The 17,450-nt window shown below is 31.5% G+C and overlaps 1 protein-coding gene across 12 annotated transcripts in view; it reads right to left on the bottom strand.

Moving 5' to 3' along the window:
• Positions 1-17,450, bottom strand: part of LOC124368910 (poly(rC)-binding protein 3-like) — a 293,457-nt gene that overhangs the window by 4,785 nt on the left and 271,222 nt on the right. For 9 of the 12 annotated variants that reach the window (XM_046826443.1, XM_046826450.1, XM_046826449.1 and 6 more), the window contains one exon: positions 5,259-7,574. The exons of the other annotated variants lie outside the window; for them this stretch is intronic. In XM_046826443.1, coding sequence (XP_046682399.1) covers positions 7,232-7,574 — 343 coding nt within the window. In that variant the 3' untranslated portion in view covers positions 5,259-7,231. Of the gene's footprint in view, positions 1-5,258; positions 7,575-17,450 lie in introns of those variants that run through there. 12 annotated transcript variants of the gene reach the window in all.

Consider the following 17,450-nt stretch of genomic DNA (forward strand, 5'->3'; position numbering starts at 1 on the left):
AGGAACTTAAAAATTCAAATTAAGTCATAACAAAGTTTGCGACACCAACTTCTCAGTTTATGTGTGTTAATATAGGCCATAGCAGGGTTATGTTATGCTGGACAGCTCCTATCCAAACTAAAACAAATATACTGTAAGTTTAAGAATATATAGTATAGATTCTTTCTATAACATTAAAAGAATTTGGGAATGCTTTGACAGATAAGGAGGATTAATGCCTTGGACATGTTTTTAATGGAACCAGCCTGCCAAAACATACTACAGGGGGTGGGGTTGGGTGTTAAAGGAGAAATAAAAACAAATGTATGAATACTATAAAACAAAAAGAAATTAAAAGTGCAATAACAACAATAATTCTTTGCTTAGTCTTTAATGATGATAGATGATTTGAAAGGATAACATGATATCAGACATTGGCCATCATTATACGTAAGACATACAACAGAGGAAAATGTCCAAAATCGTGTTATCCTTTCAATAACAACAAAATATTTATTATATGCAGAGTTTTCAATTTAACATCTTGTGTAAATGCAAAATTTTAATTTCTACAAGAGATGGGCCAATTCAGATTTTGAAATCATTCCATTCATGGAGGTATAAACAATTTTTAGACACGTGACTCATTAATTAATTCCAATTAAATTATAAAGCAAATTATATGGGCTTTTGATAATATCAGGTACTTAATTATTGTATTAAATCTGATTGCAGCACAGTAAGGTGGGGAGCTGGAAATGAAGAATTATGAAAATACAATAAATATGAACTGCACAGCCCAATGTGATTGTAGAGCCTCATAAATAAAACCTTGTGCCGTAAACTATCGCGTCCCAACAAGGACAATCAATTCAACTGATACAAATTCACATTCCAAATCAATTAATGAAATAGGAACAATTTATAAATTTGATATTTCATGCTCAATAAACAATTGACAAAGAAACAACTCACTGGATAGTAATTATTGGCTGGAACTGACATACATCAATCCTTTCTCTAAGGATCAATAGAATTGAACAACCTTAGGAGCTGCACATCAATAAATTTGAATATTCATAAGTAATTAATTTTGGACAATGATTTGAATTGTGGTAAATGAAGAGAGTATACAAATATATTACGGGTTTGGAATCAAATCTATCAAATGAAATAGACATACATTTCAAACCAGAATCACATTTTTTACCTACGACTGTTTAATTACTGCCTTGTAACAGACTTTTAAACTGAGTGTGTTAAATAGTAATAACAGAGTATTATTGAGTGTTTGATATATTATTGAGAATAAACAGCTATTTTAACTAGTTAACCATGAATAGTGACGTCAGTAGTTTTTTTAAGTTGTGTAGTAACATATAAAATAATGTTCACAACAATATTATTATACACTATAAAACTTCTCAATGAAGTTTAAAGAAGGCTAACAAAGGCTTGTAACCATTTAGAACACATTCATTTTTGGTATGTGTCTTTTTTTGTAATTATTCCAACTTTGTGCATTTTTCCTGACATAACATGACAGTTTTGTGATACACTATATAAATTCATTGTTATTAATATACAGAGAATCATAATGTAATTCAGAATCAAAACAAATGTTGGAATTGGCCATCTCTGATTTGCAAACAAAACATTTATGAATTCAACATTGTTCGTGGCTTAAAAATGGTTCACTGGCAAACTACAGTTGCATTGGGAGGTCACACTGAGTTACCATGTATATTCACTTCTGACTTGTTACTGACCAGTTACTTGTTTTACACAATGTAGAGAAACCACGACATTTGATTTATTGGAAGGTTCAGATTATTATACAGGTAGACTACAGTAATTGAGGATTAGAAAAGGATGGTGCTTACCGGGTTTGAAGACCTACAACAGGAAGACTCTGGAAGAACCGTTAAGGTCTGAGGCATCTTGAGGAGTCCCTGGGAAATGATTGGGAACATCTTCCAGGACAAGGGATTGTACAAAAACTAAAATCATACTAACTTGGGTTGAGAGAATGTGCCGTGGGATTGTAGGTTGGCAGACCTTAATATCTTTTTTAGTTATTATTTTGTCCATATATCACCAGAATTTTTAAGAAATGCATTTTTATACTCAATTTGATTGTGATTTTTTGATTGGTTTTACAGTGAAATGTTTCAAAAAACAAATTTAACACAAGAATAAGTGAAGTCTAGGCCTAACTTCTGAATGAGTTATGGCATGGCATAAATAATTTTTAAGTTTATTTATCCATTTCAATTTTACAATTGTTAATACATCAGACACTTATTAGCTTTTAATCAACAATAATAGAATAACCTATCAATAAGAATAAAAAAAGTAGCTGCACCAAAAAAGACAAATATTTTTAGTGTCTTAATGAAAAACTCATTTCAATATTGGAGCATACTATAACCGCCTATGTTTATTACACAATTATATTTTAATATTCTGTTAATACATAACTTTCTTACTAGAAATTTATGAATATTTTAGTTAATAACCAGTGTCATTAACTTGAAATCATCAAATAGTTAAATCTGTCATCCAAAATGTTTTACTCTACATAACTTGTAATTAGAACGAAAATGTTTGTTAACATTATCCTTATTCCAGTTAAATTTACAAGAATAAATAATTTCCTATTATGTAATAGAAAGCTAATGAATTTTTTTACATTCTGAATTGATTTTACCATGTATACTTTTTAGTCCTGAGATAAGAACAATTATTTTAGTGTTTTTAACATTTAATATGGTGTTCAAAGGTGTGCATTTTTCAGGACTATGGGAAACAAAAGCATACAACTTTATAGATGGTAACTTTCCCTTATGTACTAAAATACCTAAACTTTGAATTTGTTTCATGGAAGAGTAAAAAAGTGTTGTACTTAATTCATAAAAAAATAGCAAGGCACTGTTTCAAAAACCATTTTATAGTTACTTAAGTTTTATATGCCATACTTAATTCTAACAATTGTATGTCTAAGCTTGTTCAAGCTAGATCGTACTGTGCAATACTAATCCTGGGGATGAATATAAACTTCTGATCAAAAAAACACTATGTACAAGAACATATTGCTGATATGTTTAGTAAACATGAGAGTAAAGAATTGTATTAGAAAAAAACAATAGTTATATTTATTTCTTTTACTTTATGAAATTTTAAAAGTCCATTACTAACATTTTGGCAAAATAATTAAATTACTTCCTTTTAATAAAAAAATACATATAATTTTATGGTGATTGAATCATTATATAACAATCAATGAATTAATTGAAAATAAAAATTTTAGAAATGTAAATGAGTTAGAAATGGATATCATTATTATATATCTATTGATCATGTATTCATAACTTATATTTGGTAAAAAAATTTCCTTTTTTAATGCAAATAAATCCCACAACATTCAAAATGTAACAATAGATTGCTCCATTTGTGCGTTGCATATAAAATGATAGTATTGTATTAAGTGTATAAGTTGTTTAGTTGTAAATAAACAATTTTTACATTAAAACAATTAGATTTTTCCAAAAAATAATTATGGTAAAAATTCATTATTAATGACAAAGAGCAGGCATATGATACATTACTATTGTATATAAATACAATAATAACATTTATTTTCGTACCATACATTGTTTTAGTTAGTACCAAATAAACAAAAAATTCAGTGAACTATGACAAAACAAGTGTTCCCGTTGGTTTTGTTACACTGCCAGTGATTAAATATTCTTGGAACCCAAAAATTTAAAACATGAACATTGATTTTCCTGTTTTTCTATAACTTCGACCAACTTCCAAGTGGGTATACACAAGGGCTGTCCAGAAAGTAACAGACGTTTTGACATGACACAGCAATGGATGGGACTAGCGCTGCCACCTTGGCGTAAGAGTGATCCTACATTCAGTCGTGAGTGTTTCCCAGTAATGAGACTTGGTAAAGCACGTCAACTGTAAAACAAAATGGAAGTCAATAGAATAGGGACACAAGTATTCACCCAAGAAACCGAGGAAGTGTCTGAAAATGCTGTCTTCAATCAAAAATCATACCTACTATGTTTCGAGATGCTTAAGGAGTGATTTTTGTTGATTTTTATGAACGCGGGCAAACTTACAACTTGGAGATGTATTGCCAAACACTCAGAAACTACAGACGTGAGATATAAAACAAGAGTCAGGGAAAACTTAACAAAAAGTTTTGTTTCCCCACAACAACTCTCATCCACACATTGCCAACTGTACCCAAGAGCTCTTAGATGGTTTTGGATAGGGAGTTTTCAATCATCTGCCACTGGTCCGGATTTGGCCCAGAGCAACTAACATCTGTTCCCAGTGACAAAAATGTGGCTCGTTAAGCAACAATTCAACACTGATGCTGAACCGCATGCCGGTGTAAGCTAGTGGCTGAACTCGCAGGGGGCACATTTCTACAGAGAGAGTTGAAAAACACTTATTGCACACTCGCTGATCCACATGTTCTGTAACTTTTGAGGGGAAAAATGCTTGTAAAGCACACACACTTAAAACTAACTGACATTTGAATTATTAAGGGTGTGAATGAGAGCTAACCTCGGTGCAAGCAGGAGGGTAGAGAGATGGTGAATTTGATAACAGTTGTTGACATAAATAAGGAGTAGTTGTCAAATATCGAATACTTTCTGGACAGCCCTCCCTTGTATAAGAGGACAGGCACTGGTATCACAATGCTGACCCTATATTATTATCAAAACAGGGATTCAAAAAGAACAGATTGCTCTTCCGATGACGTAACCTAAGTATTGTTCAAGAATCAAATGTAGGATCCTCAGAATATTAAACCTGTAATTAAAAATTATGTAAACATGTTAAAAATATTCTTCATTGTTGATTTGGTGAGAAATAATTCAGCAATAATGCCATAGGCCCAACGAATTGTTTCTATTCTATAAGAAACAAGTGTGAGAATTAAGTACAAGTTAGTAATTAAGCAGCTTAGAAGCTTAAACAAATCCTTTAACAAAATATTAAATAAAAAATTAATTTTATTTTTTTACAATTTCTGCCTTCACAATTCCATTAAATCTAAAAAAAAGTAATTGAATAATGAAACGCTAGATTTTTATCCACAGGGAAAAATCAAAATGGTTTATAAACAAGAATGTAAGTAAAAAGTCTTTAAATTTCTGTATATTCAAAATAAATATTTGGTAGGTGAGAGGATAAAGCAATAGAATAGGATGATGGCTGAGGAGGAGTTTAGGACTAAATGAAAAGGTCTTACATATTTTTATAATGGAATATAGTATTTTATTAATAAAAACGTAGGATAAACTGACCTACCATAATAAAACTGTACAATTTTCATAGTGAACAAAAAATATTCTAAATAAATCATTAACAAATGATAAAGGAAAAAAATATTGCTTACTTCTACAGCATGTGACAGAAAATATATGCTTTTACATATAAAAAGAAATAGAAGAAAGTATCCAAATTATAAGATAATATATAAGAACAAACTAAATTATTTGGTATTTTCCTACATTTACTAATGACTTTTGGTATTAAGGAAACCACTTAAAAACAATCAATAACATTAAATAAAAAGTTATAAAGTAAATTGCTTCCTTTATACATGAACAAATGAGCTGTTACAGCAAGAATAGTAAAAGTGAAAGGGCTCATACACTTCTATACATAGACTTCAAGTGTCTATATAATAGAGAAAAATATACTTTTAAAACTGGACTCGGTTCATAGAAATCAACACATACAATTTCAATAAAATACTTCAAAAATTACAGATTTGTATAGCTCAAATAATTAAGTCAAGATATTTTCCTAAAACAAAATCATATGAAACACGACCATGTAACTACAAAATAAACAGTAAAAGCAATCATGCATAAAAACAAATAGTAAAAACAAACAGATGCATTTTGTCAAAAAATTATTAATTTATAAATGCTTTTCTAGATATGAGAATGAAATAAAAACAAGTTAAAATGCTTAAGGAGATGCAGATTTTTGAATGTTTTCACAATTTTCTTAGCATTATAAGTAATTTAATTTGAATAACAGTTTTCAGAAAGTAATCTGGCTAATCTTTAGAAAAATAATATAAAAGCTTTCACAAACAAAATGATATATATATAAAAAAAAAAATTTAAGGTTGTACAGTATTTTCTGGTGAGATAGGCTATGTCATCACGCAGAAATGAACATACGCATTAAGAAACAGCTCATTCAATCAAAGACATGCTGGTTGCTCAAACTGTACGAAAGCATAACAAGCAAGATTCTAAATTTGATTTTCAAACAAATGTATTAGTATAAAACCCTATATGTCAAACAAATTTTTTAGAGTTCATAAAGCATGTCTATATCAATTTCATAAACTATGTTTTAATCACAATTTACAAATTTGAATGACGTGCTTGAAAAACACAAAAATAAATTTGCAATATTAAAATGTAAATAGATAAAAACATTAAAACAATACATAATATATTATTTCTTATGTGCACTAACATAGGTTAAAAAAAAATAACCAAGATTGTTAAAGATGTTGCTGTGTCTTATTTGAAAAAGCAGAACTGGTAGTTTAGATTTATAAAGAACAGTGGACTCCAAATAGATTCTTTAAAATAAAACAAATGAAAATGACTAATACAATGTATATACAAATCTATTATCCCACCAGTGGACGAATGGATACTTTGCTAGTTGACACTTTTGGTACTTTAGCTGCTATTAAATTTTGTTTACACACTGAACGTGGTGCTAAGTATGTCTTTCAGTATTAATTATAAGAAATACCATCCATCACTCATGTTTTTCTTCCTAATCATTAGGATGGTATACGCATCAAATTTTTGTGTGCTCTCTGCATATGTAGGCCTCACAGGTATCGCATTGGGTTTTAGTTTTTTTTATATGTCTTTATTTTGTACACTATCGAACATATAAGTGGTTTTTATTCACATGAAACTATTATACTTAAGAAGTTATAAACAAAACATAGCAGTTTATTTAGTGGAATATGTGCAATGGGAAAGACCACGCTCTTTATTCTGCGAAGACAAAAATACTGACTGCACGTAGGTCATGCCCGAACCCTTCACCATTTTCATAGACTCACCAAAACAAGTACAAGGAATGAGAAAATAAACAACCAATAAATTAGTAACTATGCAGTCTAAAAGATCGCCATGCACCCACTGGTGGGTTAAATTAAATGGTTATTTGTAACAATCTAATAGGGCGCAAATTTGTTGCGCTCATTCCTAGATTTTGGATCATTTACAGAATGTCCCCCTGGACTGCGCACTCGTGGTTGGAAATTCTTGGATCGATGGACACCTGTGGTCTGCACTGAAGAGCCGTTTCCTCCTAGGAATTCTGTGAGACCTCCAAGCGCAGACAAGGATGAAAGGGCATTCAGGGCTCCAGGTTTAGAGAGAAGTTGAGCCAGAGGGATGGCACTGGCTAGAGGATTCGGAGCACTGGACGAGGAGGAACCTGAGTTGGTCCCTGTTGAGCTGCCCCCAGGATTTGATGGGTTTTGGGCCTCAAGATTTGCCTTTTGCAACTCAACACTGCATTTAGGGAAAAAGGTTAGGTCAGGTCAAATACAGGGCTCGGTTGTGGCTCAGCATGTCAAAACTTCCTTGTGTTTTAACAAATTGACAGTAAACAATAAACTACTTTCTAACCCATTGGAGAAGATATACATGGAGGTGACATGGCTTCAGAAAGTAAGGTTAGCATTAACACCTAATATACCTACAATTGTCTTTTTGTGGATTAATGCAAATAATCCATATTCTGTTGGTAAACCTTTTACGGCTATAAATAATTTTATACATGCTGTAAACTACACTATTATCCAGTAAAATGTTATTCTGGAGGTGGGGTCATGCTGACCCACCAATTCACATAAACCTTGTTAGAACCTGTCAATATTAATTTTGTTTGCTTTTGTTACATAACTGAAAAGATTTACCAAGAAAAAAGTATGAATACCAATATTAATACTGATGATATATCTTTTATTGATTGAATTCAATGTACCGCTCTTCTTATTTTGAGAAGATTATACATATTAAGCTTCTTTAAATGTATAAAATGATCAAATTGAATGTAGTAGTTAGTAGTATTGATCAAAGATTCCATTTAAGGTCAAAATCTCTGTATTTATCATTGGTATATCTTAATTCTGCAAAATAAAGTGATTAGAATCATGACCAAGGCAGGTCAAAAAGATCATTTTGTACAGTTACAAATTCAAACGGTAATTAATTTATACTTATTTGATCTTAGTACAGTTCAAGGATTTTACCGGCGTGCATGATCTTGAGTGTGTGATGATAGGTGGGGTAGCGTTATGCACTGCGTTTCGAAAACATTTCCTATGACTCATTGGCAACAGCCTCCTTTCTTGAAATCGTACTGACACAACAAACTTCGCACTCGCTAAAAATCAGTCTGTTTTGTGACGGTGCTGAGTATGGTGGTTACTGGAGCTTTGTTACTGATAATGTCTGAACAGCTAAAGTCGAAATTCAAAGGTAGAATAATTCTCGAAATCATGAGTAATGTTTATAAATTTATGATAGATCATCAAACAGTTCATATTCCGTTGTCGAAGGCTCGTTAAAGAAATGCTCCAGCAACTGGTGTTTCAGAGCGAGTTGTGACTCAAATAAACATTGAGCCTAAAAATTGAAGGTTAGTAATCAGTGCAAGGCAAGTGTTTTACTACACAAAAAAAGCCGATGACGTAGAACAGTTACTTATTTAGATGACTGGATAAGTCTATAGTGAGATGACTAGTGTACAATTTCACATTATAAAACATCGGATATAGACTAAAAAACTATTAAGGAAGGCGCTAAGGGAAAAAATAAACTTCCAGGGCTGTGAGAATAGTTTGAGGTGGATATTAAAAGACCTGAGGTTTATTTGGCGAAGGACAGCATACAAAAGGAAATTCTTAATTGAAAAACCAGAAATCAGAGAGAAAAGGATAACATATTTCAGAGCATTACACCATTACGGGGAGCAATACGCCCAATAATTTATTTAGAGGAATCTTATATACCATCGTCTTACGTATCCAACCAAACTTGGTCTGATGGCTCAAATAGAGGGATACACGTTCCGGTTTAAAAGGGCGAGAGACTGATAATTATTTATGTGGGTGGAGAGAAAGGGTTTGTGCCTAATGCTTTTACCTGTTTGAAGTAAGCAACCAAAGTGAGGACTACCACAACAACGTGAATAGGGAAATATTTGTGAAGTGGATGAAGGAAAAGGTGTTGCTGAATTTAGGACCAAATTCACTACGAATCGTCAATAACGCACCCTAGCACAAGAAACAAATTGATAAGGCACCTGCTATAAAAAGTATGAAGAGAGATGGAGGCGTGGTTTTCAAATAACGGAATGCCATTCAGCGACGATATGTTTATAGCTGAACTGTACAAACTTGTGCAGTTATATAAACCAAGTCATGCCCGGTATCCCTTGGAAGAAAACTGTTCAGCTGGAGGGTCATGACATCTAATGACTTCATCCTACCACCTAGACCACAATCCATTGAGATAATTTGTGTCGAAGTCAAAGGTTATGTAGCTAAAAGGAATACATCATATCTATATTTCAAGCTAAAGCTCTCTGAGAAGACAAGATATCAAGTATGGGCGCAGAAGAGTGGTCAGTAAACTGCACACACGTGGAGAAAATCTAAAAGGACTTTGTAGCCGCAGAAGCCCAGATAGACAACATTATAAAATCCTTTATTATATAAGTTGGAGATGGTTTGGATACAGTACAGATGGCAGCAGTGACAGTGGCCCAGAAGAGGAGGACCATTTGTGGGTTTAAAGAACTCGAATGAAAATCAAACATTGACGGTTACATTATTGTTATTACAAAATTATATTTATTCCAGTATTTTAATTAACTAAATATTATTGAATTCACTGAAGATTAAATAATTAAAAAATTCCAATAATATCAATAATAGGACATATACTTATTTTTTTAATTTTTCAAGTCTCGTTTGTTTAAAATAACTTATTTGTCGATACTATTCAGCAAATCAAAATCGTGGGTTTAAACTGATGTTGAAAAGATTATTGCACCTTCATCTCAGTGGCTGGCACGTAAACGCAACCAACCCGCCACACATGTAGCATTTATTTGTTGAAAGGGTAGTATTTGGGTTCCGTGAGCACAGCTAATTCCTCCAACTGTACAGTATGTACATATTTAACCAACAAGATAGTCTAAAATTTAATTGTGATTGTCATAAATGATACCAAAAAAAGTTATGCTGTTATAGGATATTATCACGTAAGTAAGATCTTAAATAGCCATATTATTTTATCTTTGAAAATATCTAATATGCCTATGATTACTTTGTACCCTGATTTAACTAAAGTTAAAAATAAGTTTTATTCTTCGCTTTCACAAACACATTTCATACCATGGACAAATTCTTTTAGTATAATTAACATCATTTTATTCAGTTCTTTTTTCCTTCAGTTGTTATTCTTAGTTGTAAATAGTATTTAATATATATTGACCTGGCTGTATACTGTAATCTCTGACATTGTAAATGATTTGTAAAAATTCAAATGACAAATAAAGACTACTGTTATTATTGGTGCATGGGTGTACATTTGAAAATTGCTGGATTCTAAGTAAATAAAAACATTCTTCATTTGCCACTTTAATTATAAACTTTATAACAATTACTATAGAGTAGTTAAATTTAATCATCAAAAATTACCCAAATTTTAAAAAATGGAGAGAGGTCTGATCCTTATAATTATCGTTCAATATATATTACATTCCAACACTTATTAAACTGTTTTTGAATAAATACTCTATAAGCAAGTTTATAGCTTTCTTTGAAATTATTTTAGTAAATCTCATTTTCTCGATGAGGTTATTCTACTGCAAATATCATCGACTGAACTGTAAGTAACATTGTATCCGGTGTTGAAAGTAATGCTTTTGATATCTTTTGAATTAATGTAAAAAAGTTTAAAACTATGGACTCAGCTCTCCCCCTTATTTTGATGGATAAGATTCTTGTACAGGTCAGTGGCCAATGAGGTCGGACAGAATCAGGCTTAAAAGGGGATCGGCCTATCCTTAAAAAAACCTGTGATAGTCAATTAAACTTATTCAAGGGTTACTTTCATTACTTCAAACAATCTGTGTGTGAGAGCTGAGTGGTCTCAAGTGCACAGATGACACTTGTGGTGTATCTTAAGAGTCAATCTTTGACCCTTTACACATTATAACAACAAAGGTATCATCCACAAACCTCCACTAAATCTTCGGTTTGAAATGAGCTAAAGCTTTTTACTGAAATTTCCCCATACAGATATTGGCGAAAATAGGAGACAGTGGAGAACCCATTGCCATCCCCTCATCTTGACAGTAAATTTGACCTTTAATTAAAAATAATTGCATTGATTGCATAGTTCTAACAGTTCCACAATTACTGGCACAGGAAGTTTAGTTCTTTCATTTAGTGTTTGGTCTTCTTTAAGACATGATTCAATGATTTTGAGTTTCTGGAACTGGTACATCTGTGAATATACTTTCAACGTCAAAACTTACTAGTTTGACAGTTTCAGTCAACTTCAGGGATTTTGACTTCTCACAAAATTCCTGGAATTTTTGATGAGGGTCAGTTTTTCCGACCGATGGCATTAAAATGTCAAAAAGGACTTTAGACCATTCCCAGCAAGGTGAATCAAGAGAACTAACGATAGGCTGGAGAGGAATGATAGGTTTGTGGATTTTGGGAAAGCCATAGATTTGGAATGTTGAGGAATTAATTTAGATCTAAATTTATGCTAATTTGAAAAACATGCTTTGTGTTTTGTTAAGGTGTTTGTTACGTTGCGTTCAAATAAATCAGTTGAGGTTAAAGATATTATTTACTGAGCATTTAATACATGTTTCTTTAACAAGTTTTGCAATGCAAAAAAGTTACTCATGGAAGTTGCATTTGAACCCATTTGATCAAAGTGAATGACAGTTAACAGTCGACTGAGCTTATCACTGTTCTGGTAGTTGTCAGTCGTTCCTTGTGTACTTGATTATTTAGAGATGATTGATAGGAGTTAATTTTGGTTCAATATTCTCATTACTATATTAGGAAAAAGTTTCAATAATATAGTTACAATTGATATACCATAAAATTTGAACAGCTTCACTAAGACTCAATAAAAACATGCACTGCCCTGATTCTTGTTTAACATTTTAAATATCTGATAAAATTTAAAATTAATAAGGGACTAGCACCACTTTAAATATGATATGGAAGAAATGTAATATTTTTTATGAATCTATTGTTTTAAAAGATTTATCTGACTACTCGCTCAGCTTATTTATTCACAACGAAACAGGAAGAATTGGGAACCACCTCGAACAATAAACTTATAATTTAAATTGAAATTTAATTAGTATTACTCTAGCTGCTGAATGATGGCAGATTTCAGTCACCTCTGAAGGTTGAACAGCAAGGCAGAAGTACCTTAATCATGAAACTACCTGTCCACAATATCAACAAAGACCCAGTTTGGACATTAGCATGTTCTCTCCATGTATATCTCATAATTAAACTACTATACAAATAAAGTATCAAATTAACTTAAGCTCCATTAATCAATAAGTTGGGGGTAATACTACACTTCCAATAAAATCTTAATAAAACTGTATTCCAATTAATGTAGTGTTTATGGTACTTCAATAACAAGGAAGTTGGACAACTACGAGCAAACACTCACCGAGCATAAAATGTATGGAATGACAAAAAAATGAAATGAACAAGGAAAATAAAAACCAAGCAGGCATTAAGGACAATGATAATACTATATCTGATACCTTAATAATATCACTATTTGCCCATGTAATGTAAAGTAAATTCATAAGGTTTCTGGAGCAGATAGCCATAGAACTGATAAGGGATTGGTAGTAGGATTTTAACTCCTGCAATTACCACCTCTATGGCATATAGGTAATAGGATAACTGTTTATGTTTTGCGATGTTAATAACTAATAGCATAGAATAATAAATTATAATTAACCTGTTCATTAAAATTTAGTATAATTAAGCTTGAAAATGTTTAGCTATGTTGCCTTTTTTTCAAATGCACGTGTTAAGAGGTGAATGTAATTGTGGCCATTTTGATTTTAGCTCCATAAGAACATCGTTATACCTCAAGCACTTCTAAGACCTTACTTTTAGTTGTAGAATTATGGAATATGTCTCATTGTAAAGATGTAATTAATACTCATCTGAATGATTTTTCCAATGTCCAAGGCTTATCCAGAAACAAATTTCAAAATTTGTTGTACTTAATTGTTTAAAAATTCCAGTATACACTTTACAAAATAAATTGTGTTTAGATGCTTTTTATTAATATCTTTAAAAGGAAACATCTCCCACAATGATACGGTTGGAAATGACGTAAAAGTGCATGAGATGTATCATTGTTCTTATAAGGAAAACTTTAGTTCGTTTCACTACAGTCAGCCCTTAGCAATATAACAAAACTCCAATGTAGTTCTAAAAAAAATTCAAGTGATAAAAAGTTTTAGATAACAGTAGTTATAAAATGTGTTAAAATTACAAAATATGAAATGTTACTAAAATGTGTTTTTATAAGTTTAAGTTAATTTGCTAAATAGTAATTGTCTTTGATGCATCACCTTGAATAACAACATGACAAAGCAGTACAACTACAAAAACTACTATTACTGACAAAATGAAACAACTTTCATAGCACAAAACTACATTACTCTACATTTTACGTTCTTAAAACATGGCAGGCAATCAAGCGTATAGTTTAAATGCAAGAAATTATTTGCAGGCTTCGCTCCTAATTTTCACTCAAACCAGGAAATACTATAATATTCTTCTGTTCATTAATCAATTCAGTTAACCAATGTAATACATTAAACATACAGTGAAGTATATGAAGTAGAAAATCATTATTTGAGTAAGGATGTGGATGTAGTAGTTCAGTAATGAAGATTTTAATCATTTGTTTTAGCCACAAATAAAAAGAGAGAAGCACGAATAAACTGAATAAACTATCTTTCACGGCTATATAAACTTCTTAAACAAATACAAAAAGTTTTTAAATACCAAATTATCCATTTTACAATGGTAATAGTGGTTATTTCTTGAATTTATTTGAACTCTAAGGGGTAAAATGAAACCTTTGGGTGATAGAATTAGATTTGATCAAGAAATAGTGGTTTATCCCTTTACTATATTTTTTTTTGCGGATTAATTCTGCTCATGGGAAAGTACTTTGAATTCCATTCTAACAAAACTATCAGCAAAGAGGGTGAATTGATGCAAAATTACAAAACACTTTCTTCTAACACATTATACTTGTCACTAATGTTTATGAAACCATATGTTACGATGTAATAAACAAGTGTTCAGACCTTCCATTGTGGCTCTCATGTATATTGTGAGGGCTAGAAAGAGGCAACCGGCCATGCACACACATCCAACCACTCAATTACACACACACACACACACACAAGTGCGTGTGTGCGCACACACGCTCAGTTAGGTCTCGAAATATTTGTTTCAGTGCTCCTTCTGAAGTTAACACTTTCTTTGTTGAACAATAGTTATAAATATGTATCATAATACAAGCCAATCAATCAGTACCATAAAAACAATAGCATGATGTGCCTCAAGGATAATTATAACATTATCAAGACAAATAAAGTTTGTTTTTAGATTTCAACTTTAAGATAAAATATCCACCCTAATAGGATATTTTTTAATTTTACATTGCTCGCTCCTGAAATGTTTAAATTGCACTTATCTAGAACAAGAGGGGCCAACTCTAACACAAAAACTGATATGATTATTGTCAATTATACTTGAAAAAGGCTGGTTTATATTTGGTTTCATACTACAGTATATATTTAAACCACAATGTTACAACTTTGAAACTTATTATTTTAACCCTAAAATTCCAGCTATGAAATTAATAAACTTTAACATTAAAGATTTCTTTACTAAAGAAGAAAATACAACAGATTAATGCGTAACACTGTGGGAGAAATATTATAATAAAGCTAAAGAAAAGATATTAAAACAAGAGTGTAGGTTAGATGACTACTTAAATCATAATATTCCTAGATTTTCGTAACAGTTTTAAACTTTTGTGGCACTGTATATTGGGAGATTAAAATTAAGAGGGGCCATTAGTCAGCTTTTAACATGGGGCTACAGTTTAAAGCTTAAATTGTAAGCAGGAACTCATCTCAAATCCATAAATGATTTGCTTTAGAAACTTAGATTTTATTAGTTTTACATTTTCATTATTGTTAATACCAATGGTTACCATATATAAAATATATAACCTGAGGGCCTCTTTACAGAAAAGATTTCAATTTTTTAAAAGCTTTATTTACACAATAGCGGTTTTCTAAAATCTTTAAGCGTAAATATCTTAAAAACGACATATGATAATAAACTCACAGTTATTATCATTAAGTTTAACAATTTTATATAAAATCCAATGATACTAAGTATAAGCCTTTTCGGACGAAACACAGGCACTGCACTGTAGTTCCGCTTAAACCTTGAACCAAGCTTTACACAAACTGTTTATTAAATAAATTGTACACAATTTCACAAATATATAGATTGTCATTGATAGACTGGCTTGCGCACTGGTTAGTAACTGATTAGTCATCGTCAGGGTTTGAGTTAAAACTTAAACGGAGTGATACACCAGAAATGTAAATAAACAATGATAAGAATAGAAGGCAATGTCAGATTAAGTGAGAAGTCGGAACATCCAAGGTCAAATTAGTGGGGTTCTAACAAGTAATTTAATATATTAACAATATATATATTACCATAACAATAATATACAACAAAAATATATACAGGGTGTTCATAAAAGGGTGTCATAAACTTCGGTAGGTGATAGTATTCATCATTTCAAATAAAATATGTTGTATAAACATAGGTCGATAAATGTGTCATTTCGCTGCTAGCCCCCATCCTGTATTTTTTATTAAAAAATTAATATGTTTAGAAAATACTAAAGCTACAGATACCAAACTTTACACATAGATTATGACAAATAACAGAAAAACTAAAAAAATAATTGTTCTTGTAATATAAGTATCATTGTTGATCAGTTGTTTTGTGGTTGTTTAAGACATTTTAAACTGCTGTAATGATGATGTGTAAATATATCTATCCCGATTATAAGACTTCTGAGCTTATTATAGTGTGTTATTACGAGGTTATCAGTTATTCTGATCAAACATCAGTTGTTTTTAAATCCTGACAAAACTAATTTCATTCTTTTTAAAACTAAACAAAAGGAAGATACAAATAATCCAAACATTTTTATTCACCTTTCTGTGATAACTCAGTTTGACCACCAAGAATTTTTTAGTATGATTACCAATGAAAAATCTTAGTTGAGATAAACATGTTGATTACGTCATACAAAGAATTACCTTAGGAATTTAGGCCCTCTACAGATTATCGAAAACTTGCTCAAGAGAAACTTTACGTGCAACATATTTTGCCTTCATGCTTTCTGCTACCTCTTTTGGCATTAGCATATATGGGGCAACATCAAGGAAAAACTAACACAATCCAAAAAATCCCTGCCATTTTGACAAGACAGGATATTTTCAAAAATTTTGTAACACATTGTTCAATGTTCAAAGACCTTTAAAATGACGTGCCACATGACCCATCTTGCTAATTGAAATTTTCAAGATTCTAACAGGTGACCTTCGTTTTTGTGCACAACCTATATTTTTATCACAATTTAGCAAAATTCCCCAGATGAGATTTATTGGAGTTACAGTTAATTGCATCGCTCTATGTCAATCAATTCAACAACTGAAGATTATGGCCAGGTGGTCTGAAACTACCTGTATATATAAAGTACAGTTTTTTTCTATAATAAACTCTATTATGACATCATGAAGTAGTTGGCAACTGTTGATAAAATCCTACGCCATTTAAACAGGAGCACAAGCAGTGTGACAGCTCTGATGTCTCAATTATACCTACAAGAAATGACAAAATGTAGCTCAGTAATAAAGAAAACAAACTTGTCAACTAGATGACATTAAAACAGTAAACATTGACAAAAATGCATGTACAAAGTACTGGTATTTAAACAATCCAAAGAACTGGATCTACAACAACTAGGGTATGATGTGTCATCCATCCATGAGTATTAAGGAAAACAAACTGACAACCTTGTGGTTATATGAACATTGAAGATCCCAGAAGAGGAGCTCTACAACTCTAAACCACATTGCATTGTGGCAATTACAAGGCACAGAAACACTTTCAGATATTTTTCACCAGTGACAAATGATGCACTAAGCAAATAGGTGAAGCAAATGAACAGTATCTCAGACAACGATCTAGC

The sequence above is a fragment of the Homalodisca vitripennis genome, chromosome X, assembly GCF_021130785.1.
Source record: "Homalodisca vitripennis isolate AUS2020 chromosome X, UT_GWSS_2.1, whole genome shotgun sequence".
Classification (NCBI taxonomy): domain Eukaryota; kingdom Metazoa; phylum Arthropoda; class Insecta; order Hemiptera; family Cicadellidae; genus Homalodisca; species Homalodisca vitripennis.